The sequence below is a fragment of the Canis lupus genome, chromosome 11, assembly GCF_011100685.1.
Source record: "Canis lupus familiaris isolate Mischka breed German Shepherd chromosome 11, alternate assembly UU_Cfam_GSD_1.0, whole genome shotgun sequence".
In the NCBI taxonomy this organism is placed as follows: Eukaryota; Metazoa; Chordata; class Mammalia; order Carnivora; family Canidae; genus Canis; species Canis lupus.
This window is the reverse complement of record NC_049232.1, coordinates 68,818,543-68,842,412: the sequence shown is the minus strand read 5'-3', so window position 1 is coordinate 68,842,412 and position 23,870 is coordinate 68,818,543. Positions and strand designations below refer to the sequence as shown.

Below are 23,870 nucleotides of genomic sequence, written 5' to 3'. Positions count from 1 at the left end.
CAGCCGGGCCCTCTGTGCAGGCCCCTGGGCCGAGCGCCCACCGCGCCCCTCCACCGTGGGCCCCCCCGCCGCGGCCCCGGCCACCCCGCGGGGCTACACGCGGCTTAACGAAGCGCGCGACGTGAAGAACTGGACACGGGAGCCTTCGAAGGAAGCCTGGCTTTCGAGGATGTGTGAGGCCTGGGGAATTCATTTGTTTCAAATAACCATCAACGAGATTCCAGGTTTCCTGCCCGGAGTTAAAAATCAGTGTTGAAAACCCAGTACGGTTTGGCTGGTAATTAATCCAGATCTCACGCTGGGCAGCCCTGGTTCACAGTTCTGGCCTGTGAACACCACGTGCTTGCTCGTCCATGAACAAAAATCAGAAGAGAGATCCAGACAGGCAGATATAGGCGCCGAGGCCCCGGGGGCACTGGAGAGAGCCGGGCTGCAGGCAGGGGGGCTGCGTGCCCTCAGGCAAGTCCCAGACACCTCCGAGCCTCCAGGGACCTCGGGCCAAACTGGCAGCTGTCTTCCCTCCACCCAGAGCCCGGGGGTGGCAGGCGGGGGCCGGGTGGATGTTCGTACTCGGCCCTCTGGTCCCGCAGGTTGGGGATTCGGGGCCAGGCTCCTCCCCGCTCCTCCCCAGGGCGCCGTGGAGTGCGGGGGACCCGGGTGCACACTGGGCGGCCTTCCCTCTCTCAAGGGTAAAACGAGGACATGACGGCCCCTCGCTGACAGATAATCTGTAAAAAGTGCTAATCCCGGGCCTGGCACACAGTTAATGCCCCAAAAGTTAGCTGTTGTTTCTGTGAAGCAAGCTCCTGGAATCTCCCCAGCGCAAAATTTTAAATCCACCCTCCTCGGCATCTGTTTTTCAGGAGGAGCAAAGGTTTCCCTTTCCGGAAGGCCCTCCCTGGACCTGTTCTTCCAGGTGACCCAGAACTAAAGGGAAATGCAGGGGCTCGGGGCTAAGCATTACTGTGGGTACCACTACCATCATGAGCCCTTTTCATCCGTGAGAAACCTAAAAGCGCCTCGGTGAGAAACCTAAAAGCGCCTCGGAGCCGCAGAGTGACTTGCCCCAGGCCACACAGCTAGCAGGGAGAACCAGGACTCAACCCAGGACTTCTGAGGCGTCCTCCTCCCCGGGGCTACGTAGGTCCTGACGAGGTGTGCAACCCTGGCTAAAGCTCTCCACCCCACCCCCACGCCCCCGGGGAGGCATCTGAGGAATGAGCATCCTGGAGCCTTCCCAACACCGGGCCTTCCTGACTTGCAGGGTGGTGGTGACTTCTTCTCCAGTCCCTGGGCAGGAGAGGAAAGGAGGAGACCGTGCATGCCCATCTCACAGAGAAGAAGGCCAAGGCCTGCCTCACGCTCAGCTCCAGGGAGGGACAGGCTCCATGAGGCAGGGCTCCCTGGGGGACCCCGGTCGGGCAGCTGCCGTGGAGGCCTGGACACTCCCTCTTGGCAGTCCTTCTGCCCCAGAAACAGGGGCATCCAGGCTGGGAGTCTGACCTCACCCACAACATCTGCAGAGCAGACTCCAAGTGCCAGTTGGGACCCGCGGCCCGGCCTGGTGATGTCAGTTCGCAGCCCGGCCCCCAGCGGCAGGCCCGGCCAGGCTCTCCTCTGCCCACCCGGGGGGCCGGGGCTCCCCAGCTGCCCGGCTGCAGCCCTGGGCCCAGCTCTTCCCCGCTCAGTACCTACTTTGTTCGCGGGCAGGCGAGGGTGGGCGCCCCCTGCCCCCTCTCGCCTGAGCCGAGACCCTGCCTGTTCTCCACGCAGTGGAAAAACGTTGCCATTTCTTTCCAGGGCCTGAAGCCTGAGCGGGTGACTCTGGGATGATTCACGAGGGCCGGGGTGGGATTTTCCACTCCACGCTGCAAACAACGGGGCCTCTGAGAGGGCCCAGAGCAGGGGGAGGGGAGGGGAGGGGAACGGGGGCCACAGGCCTGCTGGGGGGGGTTCGGGGGGGGGAGAGGTGCGTGAGGCCAGGGCTCGGGGCTCACACAAACAGAGCCATGGAAACAAGCAGGCCGGGGCTCTGGGTTTCCCCTGAGGGTCCTGGCCGGCGACAGCCAGACCTCGGGGAACCCCAGCCCGCAGGAACAAGTCCACCCTTGTGTCCAGCCGCACAGCCGGCCTGCCAAGCCCCGCAGGAAGCAGCAAGTGCTGGCGGGCACGGCCCTTGGCAGCCAGCGGGGACGTTCCACGGGCCTAGGATCCAGGAGACCCGAGGCCGGGCCCGCGTGTGCTGCTACCTGCCCGTGTCCCTGTGCCAGGACTTTCCATCCCTGGGCCTCTGCTCAGTGCCTGTGGCTCGACGGGGAGAGGCAGGGGACCTCGAAGGGCCTTCCCATTTCTGACCATCTACGCAGCCCCCATCCCCAGTTCATCCCAAGGATAGTGCTCAGGGTTCCGGGCCCTTTGGCCCAGTCTCGGGAAGGGCCTCGGGGGCCAGGGCTTCTCCGTGTGGCCTGCACAGGTTATTTCATCTCCCTGCACCTCCAGGCCTCAGTTTGTCCAGCTGGAAAACGGGGCTCTCACACCCAGCTTCCAAGAGAACGTGTGAGGGTGCTGGCTGCTGGCTATCCTCCACTTGCCCCCCGGAGATCGTGTGCCCTGGGAACCCGCCTACAGGCTGCAGCCTCACGCTCTCTTGCTCTCTGCTCCTCGCTGGGTCTGGCCAATGGGAGGTCCCAGCAAGAGACGGACAAGTGGGAAAGAGGGAGTGGGCAGGGGCTTTCTCTCCAGGCGGGCTGCAGTCCCCCCTGCAGTCCCACCGCAGCCCCCGGCTCCTGCTGTTCCCACTTTAACTCTCCCTGGGTTCTGGTCCCAGTTTCCCTCCCCTTGTACCTTCAGGTCAGACCTGTGTGCATTGTGGCCACTGCCGGCTCCTTTGATGCCGTCCGCACCTCTGTAAATAGCCCCTTCCCTGAACTCTCCTCAAGTACCTGGCTCCCACCCGGAGCTGCAGGACGCAGCACGCAAAGGGCTTAGCCCAGAGCCCAGCACGTGGTCGGAGCTCAAAGACAGTACGCCAGGGACAAAGCAAAACACCGCCCCCACCCCTTCTCCTGGGTTCTAGAGGAGAACTAGGGTAAGGGATGAACTTCTCAAGACGTAGCCCCAATTCCAAACCACCAATAGCGTGAAGGCCCTCCTGGGTCCAGACACTCCCAGTGCTCTTCGTGCAACAATTCCCCCATCTCAACCATCGGCACATGAATCAATAGTCCCAGCAAACCACTGGGACCAGCTTCCCTCATCTCAATCTGCACAACAACTCTGGAAAGGTAGGTAGGACCCTATGCCTGTCTCACAAAGGCAGAAAGAGGCTCAGAGAGGTTAAGTGACTTGCCAAAGGTCACGCAGCACCTGGAACCTAGAAGGTACTCCATGCACGTTTGCGGGAAAGGATGAAAGGCTGGCTGGATACGGGAGTGGTTCAAACCCAGGTCCCTCCAAACCCAAAGTCTGTGAGCTGTTACCCTCCCCACGGCCTCGTGACCCGCCAGCAGCAGAGATCTGTGCAACCTCAAGGAGCTTGGCCTGGGAGTCAAGACAACCTTTTTTTTTCTGTAAAGATCACATTCCTTCGTTCGTCTCGCAGATAGGCATGGAGCATCTGCGGCAGGCCAGGCCCTCATCCGGGTCTTCCTGAGGTGACGCTTGCAAAAAAGTGCAAGCGAGTGCAAATGCCAGCGGCCTGATCATGAATAAAAAGGCCTTGACTCGCCTCCTCCCAGGCGTGGGGCTTCTGTGCAGCTTCTGTGCAGTCTGTGAGCCGCAGCCTCCCCGCCCCTTCTCACCCAGGGCCCAGCTCAGCTTTTCCATGCTCCCCCCCCACCCTGCCACCCCGCTGCTGGGGCTCCCACAGAGCTCCCTCACTCTGCGGCTACAACTGCTGGCAGGCCCTGCCCGAGCTGTCTCCGCCTCCGCCCGCCCATCTCGTGCCCCTCGGACCCATGAGGAACCCCTCAGACCCAGCCACGGCACCCTTCTCTGGCTCTGAAAGGTCCCACAGCCCCAGAGAGGGGAGGCAGCCCCTAGGGAGAGGAAAGAAGTTCCCCAAAGTTACCCGGCCAAAACAGATCTCCGAGGGGCCCTGGAGATCACCCAACTCGCTGCCTCTCGGGAGATGGGAGCTATTCTTAACTTACATTCTGCAGAACCAAGGCTTAGCGTGGCTCAGGGCCATGAAGCTAGTAAGGGGTGGGGTCAGAACTGGAACCCAGGTCTGCAGGTCCCCAGACGGGGGACAGTGAAGGCCCCTGCCCGGGGGCAGCACGGCTCCTGCTCTGCTGGGACCAGATCCTAAATGTATATGGGGATCGGAGGCAAATTAAGAGGGCCCGGGAAGAGCAGGAGCCCTTGCCACTGCGCTGAGAGGCACCACTTCAATCATGTGACTTCTGAAATCCAAATGACCAGTTTGTCACCTGCCACACAGTGGGCCGGAGGAAGCTTCTCAAAGTTTTCTGGGTTCCTATTGGAGTGAGGCTAAGCTCCAAGCTGAGGGAGGGTGGGATTAGGGGACAGGGTGGGCACGAGGGAGGACACCACTGGAGCAGACTGACATCGTCCCTCTTGCCCTCGGCCCTTCAGGGTTGGAGGAACGAGAAGAGCCAGTGGCCTCTCTGGAAGTCAGGGACCCAGAATCCTACCCCAGTCCCTGCAAGAATATGCTGCATGCCCGTGGCCAAGTCTTTTGTCCCTCTAACCAGTGTCCCCTCATCTGTCAAGCAGGGGTCAGCATACACACCCTGCCCTCCTGAACCAGGTCCTGGGAGGTCCTAAAGGAAGGTACCACTCATGGGACTCATACACGTGGTGGGTACGGAAACAACAGATTCTTCAGACATTGAGACGTTCCTCTGAGGCCATGGACAGGCCCTGCCACATCTGTGAGGCCCCCAGCCTCCTGGCCCTGAGCCTTAGGGTCTCAGAGTGGACGCTCTGGGGAGTGGGATGGAATGTGCTGGTCTTGGCATCTGGAGTTGGGGCATAAACCTTACCTCTGCCTCCTACATGCTGTGTGTGCCCTTGGGCAAGTCTTGGCCCTTTCTGGGCACTGTCCCAGGCTCCTCACCTGCCCAGCAAGGAGGGTTGAATGGAATGACCCCTAAGCACCCATCTACCAAACAGGTTGACTCCAGCACATTCTTTGATCATAGAGAAGCTCAAGAAGGAGATTTGGAGTGAGGCCTCACCCCTGCCGACCCACATCGCCAAACCCCAAGGGGAACGCACATGGCCTGGGCCTCCTCCAGACCCAAAGGCAGATTGTCTACCACTCCTGCTCCAGTTGTGCCGGCTTGGACACGGCTGTCGTCTCTCCACCCCACACACAGCCTTGGGAGGAGGGGTTCACCTCCACTCGATGGGGTGGAGACCCTGACCCTCACACCTTCTCTTGGGGGCAGGGTGGGGGGGAAACAATTCACCCCCTTTCGACCTCATGGCCAGTGAGCCCAGCATCCACACAGCTTGGGAAGCTGAGCTGTCAGGGCTCAAAGGCACCTGGTGCCTGAGTCAAGCCGGGCAGCATGGAGGGGTGATGAGAAGGGGTCCTTCTTTTCCTTGCTCCCAACTTCCTGCCCTGACAATCTCACAGCACAGGACTCGAGCAGAGCGTTGACATAATTGCAAAGCAATGCATACAATTTCCATAAGTTCTACAATATGGTTATAATAAAAACGGGCTCTCAGTCCCCCTGGAGACAGGCTGAATAAATATTATTCCTAATGATTATTAAAACTCATTAAGTGTGTTTGTAAGGCCTGGGAATTCCCAGCATCTGCCACCGTCTCCACATTGTAGGGGAGCCTAACCTCAAACACGGAGCCTGGTGGAAAACCCGCCCTCGGGGAGGAGAAAAACCGCACGGTGGTCATCTCCAAGGCAGGAGAACGGAGCTGAGGCCTGAGCTTTCTGGAAACTCCGTCCCCTCCATCCCCTCCATCCCCTCCCAGCCCCGGTTGAATTGGCCTCCAGCTGCAGAAAAGGTCGTTGCCCCTGGAGACAGTCCCAGGCATGCTGGAGGCCCCGGCCCTGAGAACATCTCCTGCACGTGGAATGTTCTTTCTCCTTCCCTTGACTGTCCAGGCCCACTCTGACCCTCCTCACCCCAAATCCCTAACAGAGGCCACAACTCCAACGTCTAGAGGAGCCAGGCAGTAAAATAAACGGGGGAAAGGACTGGGTGGGGAGACCCGATCGGGAGACGTGGGGTCCCGTCTGAAAGGGCAGCTCTGACCGGGCCGCAGGCCACGGGCTACTGTATCTCTCCCCTTCCAAGAGAAGCTGGTCACCAGGCCTTTTATAAGAAATCTCTCACCTTTTTAAAATGTTAGTAACTTATTAAATATTTTTAAACAATGCCGCGTGTGCCAAACAAAACACGTTCAGGACTACCCGTGGGCGACCTTTGTCCAAAACTCCCAGACTAGCTGGTGGACTCGGGAGAGCCGAGCTCTGGAGACTGCATGACGCGGGGCCAGTCAGTTAGTGGTTTTCCTGAAGCCACTTGACCTTCACAGTCGGGGTTAGCAAACAATGACCCGGGGCCCAGGCCAACGCCAGCCCAAGGGGTGCTCTTCACCCGGTGGTGGCCACCAAACCCAGGGCTGCCCCAGTGCCCCGTGGATCACAGCAGAGCGGGCGGTCACGAGCAAGAGGACGTGCATGCGGGTGGAGGCCCTGCCCAGATGCACCGCCCTGCTCTGGGTCGCTTCCCTGGGTCAGCCCTGGGCAGCAGTCGCCACTTGCCCTAACTGCCCCTGCCACCCCCTTGAGCTCCAAGCAACATGCACATCCCAACCCGTCTTACCGGCAAACCACAGTCTCCCTTGGGCCCTGGAGGTCCCATCAGCAACGGGAAAGGCGTGGGGCCCGCCAGGTGGAAGAATGAATAGCTCTGACTCGTTGGCCAGGCACTGGAGGACAGGAATCGCGCGGGGGCCACGGCCGGGGCCGGGGTGGTCGGCCGGCTGGGCCGGGACGGTCTGGGGCTGGGCCTGGTTGTTGGATCATTCAACGGGACATCCCTGGCTGCCTTCCCAGGTCTGAGGGGGACGGGCTTCCGGGGGTTGCTCTTGGGTCTGGCTTTCTTTGTGGCTTCTGATCCAGAGGGTTTCTTGCTTCTGGTGGGGGCTGAGCCAGGAGCAAGGGTGGGAGGCATCAAGGTGGCCGGTGGAGCAATCCTGGAAGAGCCAGGACGGGGGACAGGTGGCAGGGACAAAATCGTGGGTTGGGGAGGCCGGTGGGTGCCGGTGCGGGCAGGGACTGGCTCACTGGCATGACTGCTCATCTTGGCCACAGTCTGGCCCACCGGAAGAATAGGCTTTTTGGGGGAGCCAGTGGCCAGAAGGAGGGGCCGAGCACTGGGTAGAGGAGGTCTGGGCGTGACAGGGGTCCTCTGGATCGGCTTCACCGAGGGGCGGGAGGCTTTGGCAGGAAGTGGGTGGGAAGTGGGGGGCACTGGCTTCTTGGTGGGTGGGGCTGACTTTGTGAAGGAGGGCTGAGCTGCCTTCGGGGTGGGGTGGGGGTTTTTGACAGGGCCTATCACAGAAGGAGAAGGGACCGAAAGCCTGGTCGGACGACTTTTGGGGATCTTGGTGGCCGTGCTTTTCCGCAACGGCCGGACAGGTGCAGTGATGCTGGCAGGAGAGGTGGGGGGCACGGGAGGAAGCGCTTCACCGGCCGACAGCTTGGCAGGTGGCAGCGGGGTGCGGGCTGAGCCCTCGGCTGCAGCTCGCTGGCGAGGGTCTGCGGTGCTGGTCCTTAGGGGCTTGGCGGGCACGGCAGGCACCACAGTCCCCCGGGGGTCCCTGCTTGCTGGCCGTGACCCCAGGGTTGGTGCGGCAGTGGTCAGGTTCTCCAGGCCTCGCAGGGCAAGGTCGGTCTGGAAGGTGAAGGTTGTGCCCGAGTCTCGGGGAAGGAGGGGTCCCAGCTGGGGCCGGTACATGTCGGCCTGTCCACACTGCTTTCTCAGGTGGGTACAGTAATCGGGAGCGACCTGCGTCACGGGGTAGATACTGAACTGGCACAGGGCACCTTCAAACTGCACCGCGTGGGGGTTCATCTTCCCGAAGAGGAAGGAGCCCTCGGGGTCGAGTGCCGGGTCCTTGTGGAAAGGCAGCGGGACAGGCACCCGGCGCTGCCCGCACGCCGTCACCAGGGTGGCGGTGCGGCCCCGGAGCTCCAGGGCAAGGTGATGCCAGCGCCCGTCGTGCACGTCGAGGTCGAAGGCCACAGAGCGCCGAGGCCCCAGGTGGAGGACCGTCTTGCCGGGGAGGAACTGCAGGCCCAGCTGCAGCTTGTGCTTCCGGCTGCGGACGGCAAAAAGGAAGGCATGGTTCACCCGGTGGGAGCAGAGGCTCAGCACCAGCGCCAGCTCCGTGCCCAGGGTGGCGGGAATGACGGCGGCCGTCGGGGCCTGGAGCCGGGTCCGCTGCGTAAAGATGAAGCCCGATTGGAACGGAATGACCCCCGGGGGCGGGGGGCTCCGGCCACCCCCTGCCTTTGTCCAGCTGAGGCCCAGCCGCTGGAGGACATCCACATCTGCAGAGGGAGGGCAGAGGGGGAGAGGGGACGGTCAGGGCCTGCTCCCGCCCCAGAGCCCTCCGGGTGCACAGCCCACCCCCTGCTCCCTGGGGCCCCGAGCGTGGCCGGGAGCGCAGACTCCGAGCCAATCCCCTGTCTGGCTGAACGACCCTGGACGTCCTCATTATAGGCACAGACCCCGGAGCCAGACTTCCCCAGCTGACTTGTGACTTCAGTGCCTCGGTTTCCTCATCTATTAAGTGGGATAACAGGAGTCCCAAACTCACAAGGCTGTCGCAAGGAGTCGATGAGCTAACGTGCTTGAAAACAAGTGCCCGGCACCAGATAAGCCTTTTTAAATGATAGCTGCTCGTACCCAAAAGAATGACCGTCACCAGATGCTGGCACAGAGTATGCAGGCCGCCCAACATAACATGTGTCCTCCTTCTCTCTGTCTCAAAGGCCATTGCCTCCAGGAAGCAGCCCCACGACTGAGGGAGCAGGGTGACAGGAGCGGACGGGTCACAGGAGCTCGGTAAGGACACCCAGTGGGCCTGACTGGTTTCGCCACCTTTGGGACCCTCCCCAGCCCCTAGGTCTCTCTGTGGCCAGAGCAGACCAGGGAGGCTGCTATCTGCACGGAAGAGGACAAGTCCAATGACTCTCCCTCTCCCCATGTGGCTCCAGACAGAGCAGAGGAAACAATCGAGGCATCCCTTCAACCTCTGTCTTCTGGCGAGGCGCTTGGACATCCACTGTGGCCTGGCCAGGTCACATCCGCCCAGTAATTACATCCATGGGGCTTGCCAGAGCCGAAGGAGGGCTTCCAGGGTGTTTATGGAAAGGCTTCCCGACCTTGCCTCTCGCCGGGTCATCCGACTCCTTCAGCGGGCCGAGCTGCCAGTGTCTGCAGAAGCCAGCTCCAGAGCCCCGACCCGGGATGGAGAGGCTGCCTCTGGAACTGGGGTCCGGCTGGGCTCCTCAGCTCCCCACCCCACCCTCGAGCCCAGCACCTAGGCTCCGAGTGTGCCACGTGGGGTGTACATCAGGCCGCATGTGGCACTTAGCACTTAGCACTCAGCCCTCAGCAGTGAGACGGATGGGCAGACGGATGGGCTGGGAGAAAATGAGCACCGTAGCAGGCTCTGGAGTCACCAGGCCGGACGTTAGAGCCAGACAAAGCCACCTATGGGTCTGCACTCTGGGCCCCAGTTCCCTCCGCAGTAGAACGAGGCAGCCAAGACCGCCTACACCATGGGGCTTGCTGGCCCTCCTCATCATCCTCCCCCAGACACCTCTGGGCAAGTCTCTTCCTGACCCCTGGGCCTCAGTTTCCCTGCCTGTAAGACAAAGGAAACCAGACCTTCAAGGCAACCACCAAGGGCTAACGATGTTCTACAAAGCCTGGAGTTGCAGGCTGCTTTTTTGGGCTGGTTTGGCTTAAAGACCCATCTTCCTGCCTGGGATCTGCAGGCCTTCCATTCACTCCAAATCCCTCCTTTCTCCCACTTCCAGCCCCCAGAGGACCCCAGGCCTGTACTAAGTGTCCCCGCACACTGTGGCCTACGGCAGCTTGCACTCGCCGGGGGTAAATGCCAGCTGGTCAGGCCAGGCACCACCGATGAGGCTTCCCTGACTGTCCTCTCCAAAGCTGGGTTGCAAAGCGGATACCAACCAGTCTCCAGGCCTAGCCCAGAGACGGTCTGCAGGTCAGGGGCAAGCCCCAAACTCTGACACCTGGAGCTGGCGGTCATCTTATGGCCTCTGGCCACTGTGAGCCCTGCAGGGGATGGAGAAGCATGTTCTTGCCCAAGTGCTCAGGTGAATAATATCATTAACGACAAAAATAAACACTAGTATGTACTGAGCACATACTACGTGCCGCGGGCTTGACGCGTACTCTCTCGCTTGATTCTCTCAATCATCTACAAAGAAGATACTGCTTGTGATCCCCCCCTTTACAGAAGAGGGTCAGTTCGCTATAGTAACTGACCCAAGGTCACGCAGCCTATAATAAAAGGCACAGCCGGGACCTGCACCCAGGCCGCCTGGCTCCAGGGTCTCTGTTCTTAACAGTATGCGGTCCTCAGCTGGAGCCCCTCAGACTAATTGGAAAGCGGGGTGGAGACACATCCAGAATCCAGGGGCGAGGATCTAGGGGACAGAGGAATGAACGCAGCCCAGCGCCAAGCTGGAAGGACCCTGCCAGCTGGCTGCAGCGAGATCCCTTTATTACATAAACCTGGCTCCGTGCAGCTCCGGCCTCTCCCCAACACCCCCCGCCCCCCATTGCCTGACTCAGGACTCTGGACAGCTGTTCACCTACTTTGTGGGGGAAACAGCAAGCTTGGAAAATATGACATTTGCACAAAATGTTGCCGGGCAGCAGGAGTCTCTTCCGGGCATGGCCCTCCCCTCCCGGGGACCCAATCCCTGCCGGCGGCCAGGTCAGGCCACAGGGGCTCTGGGAGTGCCCGGCTGCCCGCGCCGGCACACGGGCGAGTGTGGAGGAGGGGAGGGGACGCTATTTTAGGAGGCCTTGTGGCCGCTTGACAAACAGATGTGGGAGAGGTTTCAGTTTCGCGGGGCAGCTGTGCAGCCAGCCCACCGCTCGGCCCCCTGGCCGGCTCCTTGGGGATGGCGGGGAAGAGCACGATCTCACGGGAAGGGGAGGGAGCTGGGGCCTTTGTGGCTCCTCTCAACACATGTGGGCATAACCACTGGACAAGTCGGGGCTGAGGCTTGCCCAACCAACGTGATTTCTTCCAATTCTACCCCCGCGCCTCTCCACCAGTGGGAAGGGAGGGGTCACCCCCCCATTCCTGCACGGAGCCCTCCCTGCCCCTTACAAAACTTCAAATGTGATTCTTCCCAGCCTGGAGAGGAGTTTGCCAATGATGGGCTCCCAGTTTACTGATAGGGAAACTGAGGCACTGAGTTCCAATGAGGAGCATGGCTGTCTCCTAGCCCTGAGTTCTCAGGTCTCTTCTGCCCTTCCTTGTCCCTCCCCCCCCCCCCTCCAGCCCTCTCACCACCACCACCCCCCACACCCCCCTGCACAAAGAGAAGAGAGGATTACCTTCAGGAGCTCCTTGGGTGGAGGCCAGGTGACAGGCAAACGAGACTAAGATCCAGGTGAAGAGAAACCCCCTGGAGACGGGAAGACACAAGCAGAGGCAGCATCAGCTTCCACACTGGGGCCCGGATCTGGCTGCGGAGCTGGGAGGGAATCACCCAGCCCCAGTACCCCCACCCCCCAGCCCAGCCCAGCTCGCCCACAGGAGGCAGACGCGAGGTGCAGGCTCTAGGACCCCACAGGGTAGCCCACGCTCCCAGGTTTCCAGGCACAACCTCGTGCACAGGTACAACCTTGCTTTTCCCAGATCGATAAGCCAAGGTCACAGGGCAGGAAACAGTGGGCGGGAAGCCCTGCCCCGGGCGTCAGGAGACCGGGGGTCCAGCTTCACATCTGCCGCTCTGGGCAGCGAGGGGAGCCCCTGCCCATCTCTGGGCCTCCGTCTCCCCATCTGTACTACGGCCTCACGATCCTGAGCCCCAAAGGGCGGCAGAGCCAGGTCTGAAAGGTCCACGGGAAGATCAGACCGGGCCACCTGGACGACTGACATCCTCAAAGGACAAAAGCGACGAGGTCTCCCTCCCTAGACATGAGGTGGACGGCAGAGGCCGCGTCACCGGGACCGGCGCGCACTGAGAAGCCACCTACCTGGCTTCTGCTGGTGGCAAAAGGGAGGAAAGGAAACAGAGCACACGAGGGGGCGACGGGTGGCGGTGTCCGGCCGACAGACCCCGCTCCTACCAGCCGTGCGACCCCGCAGGAGCCACCCAGCCTCCCTGAGCTGCCTCGGGCTCCGCAGCGCGGCCCGCACGCCCTGTCTCAGGCCGGCGTGAGGATGCGCTCGGGCGCGTCAGGGCCTCGGCCGGTGCCAGCGGGCAGCGCTCCGCACGCAGCCACCACCGCCCCGAGCCCGGGGGCCCGCAAGGGTTAACGCTCTGCCCGTGCCTCCTGCCAAGATGGGCAGAGGCAGCGATCCGATTTCACCTTCCTGTGGGAGCAGCCACCGGCGACACCCGAAGCCACCCGGGGCATCGGATCCCCCGCGGGCAGAGGGGAGGGCGGCACGTGGCCAAAGCCGGGGGCCGGGACGCGGGCGGGGGGTGCGGGCTGAGGCTGGGGCGCACAGGCCCAGGATCCCGTTGCAAGAGGAAAGCTAGGACGGTGCGCTCCTGGGGAATCACGTAATCCAGGAAACCCGACTGCCGGGATCCTGGGCTGGCGCCCCGCGATCTTCCCAGCTCCCCGGCGCCCTGGGAAACCAGCTCACGCCCTCTGATTCCATAGCGATTGCTCTAATTTAATCGTGGCTGTGATCAAGAGCAGTCCTGACTGGGCACCATGGGAGACGCTGGGGGTCACCCAGCCACCGCCTCCCCGCCCCCCCCCCCGCTCCCCGCACCCTTCTTGTCCAGGGAGCCGTGGACCTGGGAGGATCCTGGATGAATCTGGGTAAGTCTAAGCAAATGGTTGGATGGGGGGGAGGTAGGCATGCAGGTGTGACCCAAACTCCAAACACGGCCAGTACGATGTGACAGATGCCTCTTCTTCGGGCCCCTGGGAAAGTGTTTCAAAGCCACAGAGAGAAGGTTGTCTTCTAGCCTTTGTAGGCTACTGAGCAGGGATACGCGGCTGCTGCTGCAGCCATTTTGTGCCCATGAGGTTAACGGGCCTCACGAGCGCGTGAGGAGGACGGAATGGAAAAACAGTGGATGTTGGATGACCCCTGAAGGCTGAACTAGCCCCCCTATCACTGCTTTTCCTCTGGGCCCCTTGATACGGGAGCTCAGAACTCCCTTTCTTTGAGCCCTGTCCAATTGCATCTTCAGCAAACGAGCGGCAATAGCGCTCAGATGCTGACGGTGAGACCTTGAAAGCCTTCTCCAGCATCTGGGCCTTTGCACATGCTGCTCCCAAGTGCTCCTGACAGCACTCCTCTGCCCGGCCAGGGGCCCCGCACATGCATTAGCTTCCAGCTTGAGAGTCGCCTCCCACAGCCCCACTGCGTGCACCTCACCACAGTGGGTATCCTGCGTGTGCTCATCGCCTAGTCTCCCATTTCCCCCTCTAGAACACATCCCTGAAAGGTAGGAACCACGTCTTTGTTCACTTTTGTACCCCCAGCACCTGGCATGCGTGTTGCAAACGTGCAGGGTATCTTTGTAGAAGAAACCCACGGTACCTGGTAGCGCAGGAACCTGGACTTGAAAAGCCTCTCCCCAAGAGCCTCCCTACCTTTGACTTGTCCCAGGGTGGTTCCTGGATAACCCTCAATTCCCCCTCATCCTCTCCAACCTACCGCCAGGGCTGTGGACATGCCTTCTTCACAGGGCCAGGCCTCCCTGCCTCCATGGGCCTTGCCTCCAGCGCACTGTGAGCCCTGGCTAAAGGTCAGAGCGCCCCGCTGCCCTGCTGTTACCCGAGGAGGAGAGCAGAGGCTGACCCTTCTGGCATGACCTGCCCCACTGGAAGCCCACGGCAGCCTCATCAGCCCTGAGAAGAAATGACAGGAGGCTTTGTGTGATGTGACAAAAACTGAGGCTTAGGGAGGGCAGGTACCTCCTCAAGGTCACCCTAGGGAGGCTCTGGGGTCATAATTTTTCAGGACTCTTTCCCACGTGCACCAGGTATGCCCTCCAGGAAACCGGAGCCAGAGCCGCCAAGGGAAGAGCTGCCTCCCAGGCCTGGCGATTCCCAGAGCACAACTGAACAACTAACGGTGCACAAAAGCTCTGAGAAGTCCTGCAATGAAGACAGCGACAGTGTTTTCTGTCCATCAGCCATCCCCAGACCTAGAGGACCAGTGAGCTCATTTTTCCTGAGAGCACTTCCTCGGAAGAGACGGGCCCTCACTTCCTAGGGTTCCAACGACCTCAATCCGGTGCCATTTCCTTCCATCCTCTCTTCCCAGCCCCTTCCAGGCACGAGCCCTCACACCTTGTGCATCCCACAGTGTGATGTCACAAGCACCCCACCTAGGACACTTCCCAAGCTGATAGAGGCTGGATGGAGGAGAGAAGGTGCAAGAACCGTACACGTCCTTAGTCGATTTTTCTGGCTGCAGTTCTTCCAAGGCGACCACTCCGGAGAGAACAAGGATACACTGGGGGGGGGGGGGGGGGGGGCGCGGCATATTTTTTAAGCCCTGAAGGTCAGGAGAAAGAAGACTCACAGGAGCCATGGGCTCAGACTCTTCTTCAACGAAGCTGCCCAACACCATGGTTTCCAACTCGACAATGTGAGCCCTGAAGGCCTGTTACAGAAGTATCGGCCCTCCTCCACCCGTTCACCTGGACAAATGCAACCGACCTCTCAGACCTGAATTCCGTGTGCACACGACTCACGCGCCGCCAAAGTCAAGAGTGGCAACATGCGGCGGGAGAAGGTCCTCCGAGATCATCTGGAGGCCAGATTCGAGGCCCATCTCCTCGCTGTGGAGGCCCAGAGAGGGGACGTGATCTGCCGAAAGCCACACAGCACGGCAGTGACCCGCATCATCTGACTCCACTACTCAGCAGACGGTCCCTTCCGCTCGACTTGTCTCTCATGGAGAAGAAACTGGAGACTCACAGGGACTTCCTATATTTGCCAGAGACCAGAGTCCGGCCTTTACCAACAGGAACAGAGATGCAGCCCAGAGAGAGCCAACAAGCCATCTAAGTAAGCTCCAGGCCTGGAAAGTTGGCTCCCGGAGGGAGGCCCTGCCGATTCTTTTGCTCCCGTTCCAACGCTGTTTAGGCTACTGCTAATAATGTTTAGTGCCTGCGCTGGCTCAGAGCTTTGTTCTTCCTGACTTCTGTTTTCACCACTGACTCGTGGGCCTTGGCTCGGTGAACCCGGGGTTGCAGGATGTCGGGAAGACCACAGCCCAGGGGCCAGAGTGGACAGGAGGCAGTTGAAACGGCAGCTACGCGCTAGGGGACCCGACCTTGGGGACACAGCCTGGCCGCACAGCCCTCCAGGAGGAGAACTCCGTGTTCCCACCCCTGCAAAAGGCTCTCTGCCGGCACACCAAGGGTGGCTACTCCGGGACCCCCAGGGCTGTCGGAACCTATAGCTGCTGTGCTTGGTTTTTCCTCCATCCTTGTAACCTGGGAACACACGGGATCTTAAGAGACCCCTACCAACTTGAACATCCACCGAGAGCTCAGAGCTGAGACCCGGGGCACACAAAACACACACACACACACACACAAGGAAAGCAGCCCTGTGGACTCACAGGCTTGGCCGTGCGCTCACAGGATAAGCCGAGCGGGCACCGGGCCCGAGGACCACAGAAGAGCAAAGGGGGACAGACCTGTCCCACTTGCCTCCACGGATCGGCCAGGCAACCATGTGCCCAGACAGCCACACCCAGGCTCCTCTCTTCACACCTGATACCTCTTCCATGGGAACACAGACAGGTCATCTGTCTGGACAGGACACAGCCCAGAATTTTCCAGTTGACTCACACATCCATTCAAGAAGAAGTGAATAATAATATAAATAACAGTGGCCGTTTATTGAGCACTTACTACATGCCAGGCACTATTCTAAGCTCTTTACGAGCAAGGTCCCGCATGAATCCTCACTAAACCTTGCCAGCCGAGAACTAGAAGAGAAGCATAGCGGCAAGGGGCATGCCCAAGCTCGCGCGGCAGTGGGGATTCACGCCGTCCGATCGCAGTGCTCCCTGAGCCCTGCAACCTGCCCACTGGTGTGAGCCTGTGAGCGTCCCACCAGAGGCGGTCGGTCCACCACGATGGATACGGGACTTCGGCGCACCAGGCTGCATCGTGGGGTATCAAGAGGGTCCCTGAACACAGGTGGGGGCGGTGAGAATATGCCACCAGAGTAACAGGCAAAGTGTGCTCAGAGACAGGGAGTGGGTTACATGGGGAGGGCAGCCCCCCGCCCAGCGCACCCCACCCGAGGAGCTGATGACTGTCCAGGTGAGTGAGACCTGAGTGACAGCAGGGCATGCTGTGCTCACAGGAAGGGAGGTGCTTCAAGGACAAGGAGGAAAGGGAAAGAGAGAAGAGGCCAGGGATGTGCTCCATGGTGTCACGGAACCTGGTCTGGGAGAGGCAGAGAAGAGCGAGGCCGGAAGGCAGGCCAGAAGCAGAGGGCATGGGGTCTGGGGTGTCTGGGGGTCTGGGGCGCTGCTGGGGTGAGGGAGGCAGCGAGACAGGGCAAAGCAGAGGCCGGGCCTCCATGCAGCTTGACTGCCCATTTGCCCAGAGCTTGGGCCCCCCTATGGGGTGCTCGCCTGGCACCACTTTTCTGTCCAACCGCTGGCATCTGCCTTGGCACAGGGTCTTCTGGAGAAAGTGAGTCAGCAGTGTACTTACTGGTGCTGTGTGTGTGTGTGTGTGTGTGTGTGTGTGTTGTGGTGGTGGTGGAGGGGGGGTGGTGAATCTCAGCCAGCCAGCTTTTTCCAAGACATGGGAAGGGGGGGGGAGCATCATCCCCCTGCTTCCAGCTCAGAGGGGGCAGGGCATGGGGGGGGGGCGGAGCCACCGCCCTGACCAGCCTCTTGGGAATGTCCTGGGATTCTGGGGGCAGGCGAGACGGGGAGCAAGTTCTGTGCTGCTGGGGCAGCCGCAGCGAGCAGGAGCCACAGCGCGTAGGGCCCCAGGGCTGCTCCCATCCTTGCTCGCTCCCACGCACACCCACCCTCAGTGCCTCGCTCCTGCACTCGCTCGCCCTTTACAACCAGGCCACCAGCTCCCGGGTCCCGGCTGGGCCACGCTCCCTCCTTGGACGTTCCCTGCCGCCCCCGCCCCCCGCCTCTGCAATGCCTGGTGATCCTCGGGCCCTCTCTACTCCGACACGCCGGCTCTCGCGTTTTCTCTCTCACACGCGCAAAATGACAGGCGCCGAGCCCCCCCCCGCCCCGGCCCGGCCCGGCCCCGGAGACGCGGGGACACACGGAGGCGCACAGACCCGAGCGGACGGGCTCCCCGGAGCAGGGACGTGCAGAGCCACACAGACGCGGGCACCGGGCAGAAGCCGAAGCCCGGGGCTGGAGGCAGCGGAGAGTCGCACGGACGGACTTCCGAGCCGGGACCCGTGGGCACCGGCGTCCCCGGGGCGCCCCCCGCCCCCACGCCCGGCCGCGACCGGGGCTCGGCCCCCGCCCCGCGCCCCCCGCCCCGCGCCCCGCGCGACCGCGGAGCCCGGCCAGCGGGGCAGGGCAGGCAGTTCGCCGGGCCTCGCCGGGCCGGGGGGCGCAGCTCGCGGTGGCCGCGGGGGGCCCGCGGGGGGCGGGGGGGCGGGGCCGGGGCCGGGGCCGCAGGAAGCCGGGGAGGGCGCGCCCCCGAGCTCGTACTCACCCCCCGCGCGCCGCCGCCGCCGCCGCCGCCGCCTCCGCCGCCGCCGCCGTGCCTCGGGCCCCCCGCGCCGCTCCCGCTCCCATGGCGGGCCCCTACTTCATGCTCCCGAGCCCGGGGGGCAAGTGTGGGCGCGCCCCATGGGGCCGCCGGCCCCCCGCCCCGCCGCGCCAGGCCGGCTCACAGCGCGCGGCCCCCGCGCCCCCCGCGCAGCCCCGCGCCCCGGGGCGCCCCAGCGGGCAGGCGGCGCGGCCGGGGCCCCGCGGGCGCCCGCGCCAGGCCCATGGTCCCCGGCGTCCGGCGCCGCGCTCGCCCCTGCCTCTCGCTCTCGTCCTGCTCCACCGACGAGGAAGGAGACGCGGCGAGAACAGGCGAGACGACCCAACTTTGCGGGCGGGCTGCTGGCGGCCCCCGGAGGCCGAGCGGGGCGGGCGAGGGAGCGCGCGGGGCGGTGGAAGCGGCCTCCCCGCCGGCCTGGGGGAGGAGAGCAAAAGGAAGGATTTGGGGGAAATGAAGGCGATTTAAAGTCTCGGCCCGCGGCGGCTCTCCACCTTCTCCCCTCCCCGCGCCCGGCCGCCCTCCGCTGCCCCACGCCGCCCCCTGCCGGCCGCGGCCGCGCGCACAGCCCCGGCCGCCCCCCGCGGCCCCGCGGAGACTCCCGCCCCCGCCCCCACCCCAGTGCCAGCGGGGAAACCGAGATCCACCGGGAGGAGGGAGGCGGCCGAGGCCGCCCCGCAGGACCACCGCGGCCCGAGATGGGGGCCGAGATGGAGGGGGAAACGGGACACATCCTACGGGGAGAGGAGCCCCGTTCCCGGGCAGGTCCAGGACCGGCACCCAGTGGCTAGACTCCCACGCCAGCGACGACCAGTGTCCCACCGCCCATACACACACATGCACGGCCCTGCTCCCAGGTCAGAGCGCCCCCCCCCCCCCCCCGCCCGGAACAGACTTCCCCGGGCACCCAGTGGGTGGGCTTGCTGAGTGTTGGTCACACTCTCCCCTTCTCTGTCCGCTCGGTAAGAGTCGGGAGCTCAACGCCCCCCACCCGCACACCCACCCACACACCCTCGGGAGCCCACCGAGACCCCCTGCGGTCCCCCGCGGGAGCGCGCCACTGCACACCTTGACCCAGGCGCGAGCGCCCAGCAAGTTCGCACAACCACAACCCCAGTCCCAGCCCGGGCCTTAGAGGCCACCTCCACCTCCACCTCCACCTCCACCTTCACAATCTGCTCGCCGGTGCATACACACTCCCACGCACGTCCACGCTTACCCCAAACTCAGTCACACGCTCACACCCACTCACATGCAAGCTCGGCCACGCAACTCCTCCTGGACGCGCACAAACACACCCTGGGCTTCCCGGACCCCGACGCAGCCCGGACTCCACACACGCAGCTGCACGCACACTGGTACTTACACGCACACAAATGCACACTAGCCTGTCCACACAGCCCCCCACCGCACACACCCGCACACACCCTCCAAGTGCACACGAGCGCGCGCCCGGGCACCCCCCACTTGCACGCAGCTGTCCGCTAGTGCCCACCGCGAGCGTGCACCCACGCACCCACTCCCCACACGTGCACCCCCATCCCCGGACGCGCGAGACTTGACGCACACGCCCCGCTACCCCCAGAGCTCCAGGAGCCCCGGGCACTTACTGGGTCCCTAGCTGCGAGGCTGGACGGTCGGTCCTTCCTCGGGCGCCTAACGGCATTTGTATTCATGGGTCCCCGCAGCCCCGGGCGCGGGCGCGGGGGCGGGGGTGCGGGGTCCCCTTCCCTAAACGGGGCGCGGGCGCTCGGAGCGCAGCGGCACCGGGAGGGGCATGGGCGCGCGGGGCTGCGCCGCCGGCCCGGTCCGCCTGCGCTCGCGCTTGGTCCGCTCTGCGTGCTCGGGCTGCGGCGCGGGCTCCGGGCGCGGGGGGCGGCTCATAGGTGCTGGGGCCGCGGCGCCCGCCGGGCCTTTTGAAGTCTCCGCTGGGGGCGGGGAGGGGGCGCTGAAGGCGGCCTTTTAAACCGTGGCTGCACGCGGGCTCGGTGGAGCAAGGTGTCTGGTTTCAGCAAACTTTAGGAAAAGTCCCAAGCCGAAGCGGAGGGCGGGGGAGGGGGGGGGCCCCGGGGAGCGCGGGGGGGGCGGGGGGAGCCGAGCAAGAAAGCAGCAGCAGCGGCCTAGCTCCGCGCGGCTTCCTGCAGGGGGCAGAGCACCCAAGGCGGCCAGGAGGGCGGCCCAGGCCGGTGGGGGGGAACCCGCAGATGGCTGGGAGGCGGCGGGACCCCCACTCCCGCACCCCCACGTGGAACTGGAGTCCTTAGCCTCCACGTGGGCGAGCCCCAGGGGGTGCGGGAACACCCCAAAGCTGCCCAGAGCATTCTTCTGGGTGAGAGGGGCCACAGCCCTGGAGGGTCGAGGGCTCCCAGTTCAGTCCCAGCTGGCGGCCTCCGGAGCTGCATACCCTGTGCTAGGCGGATCCGTCCTTACTGGCATTTTTTGATAAGTTGTTCACCGTGGATTTTTTTTTTTTTTGGCATTAGTTTTGACATTTTAAAGTATTGCATTAAAATATTATGTATCTTGGCAACGTACGGGTGTTTGGGCACCCCCTTAATTCTAAAACTCCACTACTGAAGGTTGTTTGGGGTCCCCTGGAGTTTTGCATCCTTACTCGCCTCACCCAAGCCAGGTGCAGCACTGTGCTGAGTGTCACCATTTCTGGCAGGCCTGCCATCCGCATTTGCAGATGAGAAAGCTGAGATTCTGAAAGATTGAGTAACCTTCCAGAGATCTCCGAGCTGGTAGGCGGTGGAGGTAGGTAGGATTGGAAGCCAGGTAGTCTTGATGCCTGTCTTCTGCAGCTGAGCGTAATGGTCCAAATGTTAGCCTTTAAGGGATTCTGAGTGGACCCTTGTCAACCTCCCCAGCTTCTTGGTTGGCCCCAAAGCACGAGTCTCTCCGATGCCCGACCCAGGCTCAGGGCAGAGCCGGGCTACTTCAAGGCTTTCTGGGTGCTGCTCATCCTCCAGGTTCCCCACCACCACCACCACCACACCCCCGTTTGCCCCCTGTCCTTCTAGCTCAAGCTCTGCCCCACACCCAAGTTATAGCACACATCACATGGTGTTGTCATTGTCAGATCCATCTCTGTGTCCCCACACCCAGCATGGAGCCAGGGACACAATAGAGGCTCAAACCATTAATAATTTAAATGAGTTTCTTTCACTCCTACAGTGTGCAAACCCCTGTCCAAAACCGAGGGAAGAGAGTCTGCCATGAGGAGAGCCTTGCACATGGTCCTGCTTTCCGGGCACACCCACACTTGTGTCGTGGACAGAAGGCACGCTCGGTAGCTCAGGGCAAGGAGGAGAGCTGCACGGGAGACGTCAGACGCCGCTGCGCAACCACATGAAGGTAACACAAGGAGAATGTGATAAATGCTACCGATGAATTGAATTGTCAAGCAGAACTAAGGGATGGAGAGCAAGCAGAGAATGCTCCCAGGAGGAGGTGGCCTTTGGCTTCTGAAGGGTGTGTTGAATTATCATGGAGCCATGGGGGCAAGACAATTCAATTGCAAGAGTCACCAAAAGGCCAGGAGTGTGGGAGGGGAATCTCAGGCAGGTTTGGAAGGAGGAGTGGGGGGGAGGGGGCATGTAGTGGAGAAGCTATCCAACCCCACCCCCATCCCCTGTATTGTATGGGTGATGCCCCATGACTCACTGGCCACAAAGCCATTTCCAGGCAAGGAGATACATTTCCTCAAAGGTCAGGCAGTGGGTCAGTGGCTGAGCACCGAGGCCTTTCCAAATCTCCCTCCCAAATCCCAGTGTGCAATGTTGAGCCCCAGGGCCCCCCGCTCCATGGAGGGCTACTGAAAAGACCCATGAGAAACCCCTTAGAGCCCATAAAGATGGATGGTATCTTCTTCAAAGCCTCACTCTCTCCACGTATGAAATGGGTGCATCACACATGACCCTCTGCATGGCCAACGCACAGTGGTTGTTCAACAATAATCCAGTTCGAGAGGCAATTATTGAGGGCTAGCTGTGTTCTGCTAGGTTAGGAGGGAAATGAGACTCAGGGTCTTGCAGGAGCTCCTGGTCAGCTGGGAAGAGAAGTCATGGACACTGATAAGAATTCTTAGGAAGGGACCTTGCTTCCTGCATCTGTTGCCTCGTCACACACAGTCTGCCTGCCAGGTAGGTTCCTGACACCACACCAGTGACTGTGCATAAACAGTTCTGATGGAAGTTCAGTCCAGAAGGCACTGAGCCATTGCCATTGCAGAAAAGGGCACTCACCAGCCAGCCAATACTGGGCCATCTCTGTGGGGCCGAAGGCAATGAGCCTAGGAACTGGGCAGACCGTGACTGCCGGGCCCAGGTGACATTTCAGGCATGAGATAGAATAGGAATTCCCAGTCTGTTGGGGGCCCGGGGCCCACGTGGTCCACTCCCTGTCCAAGCAGACCAGCCGCAGACCCCACATCTGCCTCGAGACAAGCTATTCACCTGAAAAGCCTTCCCAGTGGACACACAGTAGTGGACACACGCTCAATAAACGTTCGTGAACGCATCGCTCGTGGAGTCTTAGCCTGCAGAACGGAGGGCTGCATGCTGCCCAGGTAGCAGTCCCACCGATCTAGCCACCAAGCTCTTTCTGAGGACTCACTGTGTGCCAGCCTCTGCTCTCCGCTCTCCAGTGGTCTGGGGAGGAGACCAGCAAGGAGACAGGCGGAAAATGCAGCTCAGAAAGCCTTGCCTCAAGGAGTACTTGCTTCCCTGGTTTGCAGAACCAGGAGGAGAACTCAGATCCCAGTTTCCCCAGATGCCCTGTCCTGCTGGGCACAAACAGGGTGGAGCTATCTTTCGTATTCAGGCCCCACACAGCCGCAGCATAGGATGTGTGCACACGGTGCACGTCTAACAATAGAATCACTTAATTGAAAAAGAAATTTTTTTTAATTAATTAATTAAAAAAAGAATCATTTAATTGAATTGTTCATTCCCGGTCGCTCAGCCAATCGGGAGATGCTGCTGTGTATCAAGCCCTGAGTGGGGCTCTGGTCACAGGCAACTGGAAGTTGTGGTCCTTGCTTGTTGCCTCCCTGACACCAGTGTCAAGTGCAGTGCCCGGCACATAGGAGGGATTCCCAAAATGCTAAGTGAAAGATGGAATGAAGGAAGGAATGAATGCATGACAGTAAAGTTTGCTGGCTTATGCCTTAGATTAGCTTTCCTGTCACCTGCTTCCTCTCCTGTCTTGTGACCTTTGTCCATCAACAAATATTTGTAGGGCAGGTGCCACGTGCAGACTTGACTTTAGGGGCGCAGATGTGCTAATCGTGCTCTGTCCGACTCATGCCTGGTTTGCCAGCAGCTCGGAGAGAGCATGTCACTGACGGGAATTGAACTGAACCCCAGACTGGAGGGAGAGGCGGCTTTCAATAGTGTCCCCTCCCCCTGTAGCTTCAGGGCCACTCCTAGCTTGGCCCATCTCCCCAAGAGAGGTGGCTGGAGCACACGCCTGTCTCCCAGGGCTTGGGCTCTGCCTGTGGGGCCACATCGCTCTGTCTTGGTGACTGCCAAGACCCCCAAGGCCATCGTTCCACCAAGAGAAATGGAGGCTGAGGCCAGGGAAGGAAGCTCCTGGGCCACCGTCCAGGAGGGTGCATCCTCTGGGCATGTGACCCCACTGTCTGGGCTACTCAGGCCATCACGGGGGCCTTTCTCACCCATTCCTAGTCTGGCTTTATGGTTTCAGGCCTGGGCCAGTGGTGGAGGCCAGTGAGATATCCAAATCCCACCACCTAGCGGTGCTGATACTGACCCACATGTCGGGGCCCCAAAAGAAATTCAAACCTGGAGGAGCCCCTAGGGCTGCCTAGCCCAAATTCCTCCTTTTACAGGTGGGGAAGTTGAGGCTGGGGGACAGGATGTGCGACGTT

The 23,870-nt window shown here is 61.7% G+C and overlaps 1 protein-coding gene and 1 long non-coding RNA gene across 5 annotated transcripts in view; one reads left to right on the top strand and one right to left on the bottom strand.

Moving 5' to 3' along the window:
* Positions 1–19,698, bottom strand: part of COL27A1 (collagen type XXVII alpha 1 chain) — a 135,127-nt gene extending 115,429 nt beyond the window's left edge. For 2 of the 4 annotated variants that reach the window (XM_038553205.1, XM_038553206.1), the window contains exons 1-3: positions 19,588–19,666; positions 11,616–11,686; positions 6,822–8,554 (exon numbers count right to left, since the gene is read on the bottom strand). In XM_038553205.1, coding sequence (XP_038409133.1) covers positions 6,822–8,554; positions 11,616–11,686; positions 19,588–19,643 — 1,860 coding nt within the window. In that variant the 5' untranslated portion in view covers positions 19,644–19,666. Of the gene's footprint in view, positions 1–6,821; positions 8,555–11,615; positions 11,687–19,587 lie in introns of all 4 variants that reach the window. The other 2 variants (XR_005367185.1, XM_038553204.1) reach the window with 2 other exon arrangements.
* A 457-nt stretch (positions 19,699–20,155) lies between these two features.
* On the top strand, positions 20,156–22,853 carry LOC119874049. The gene is made up of 3 exons (XR_005366442.1): positions 20,156–20,734; positions 21,155–21,334; positions 22,015–22,853. It is a non-coding gene; the product is annotated as an uncharacterized LOC119874049 (long non-coding RNA).
* The last annotated feature ends 1,017 nt before the right edge of the window (positions 22,854–23,870 follow it).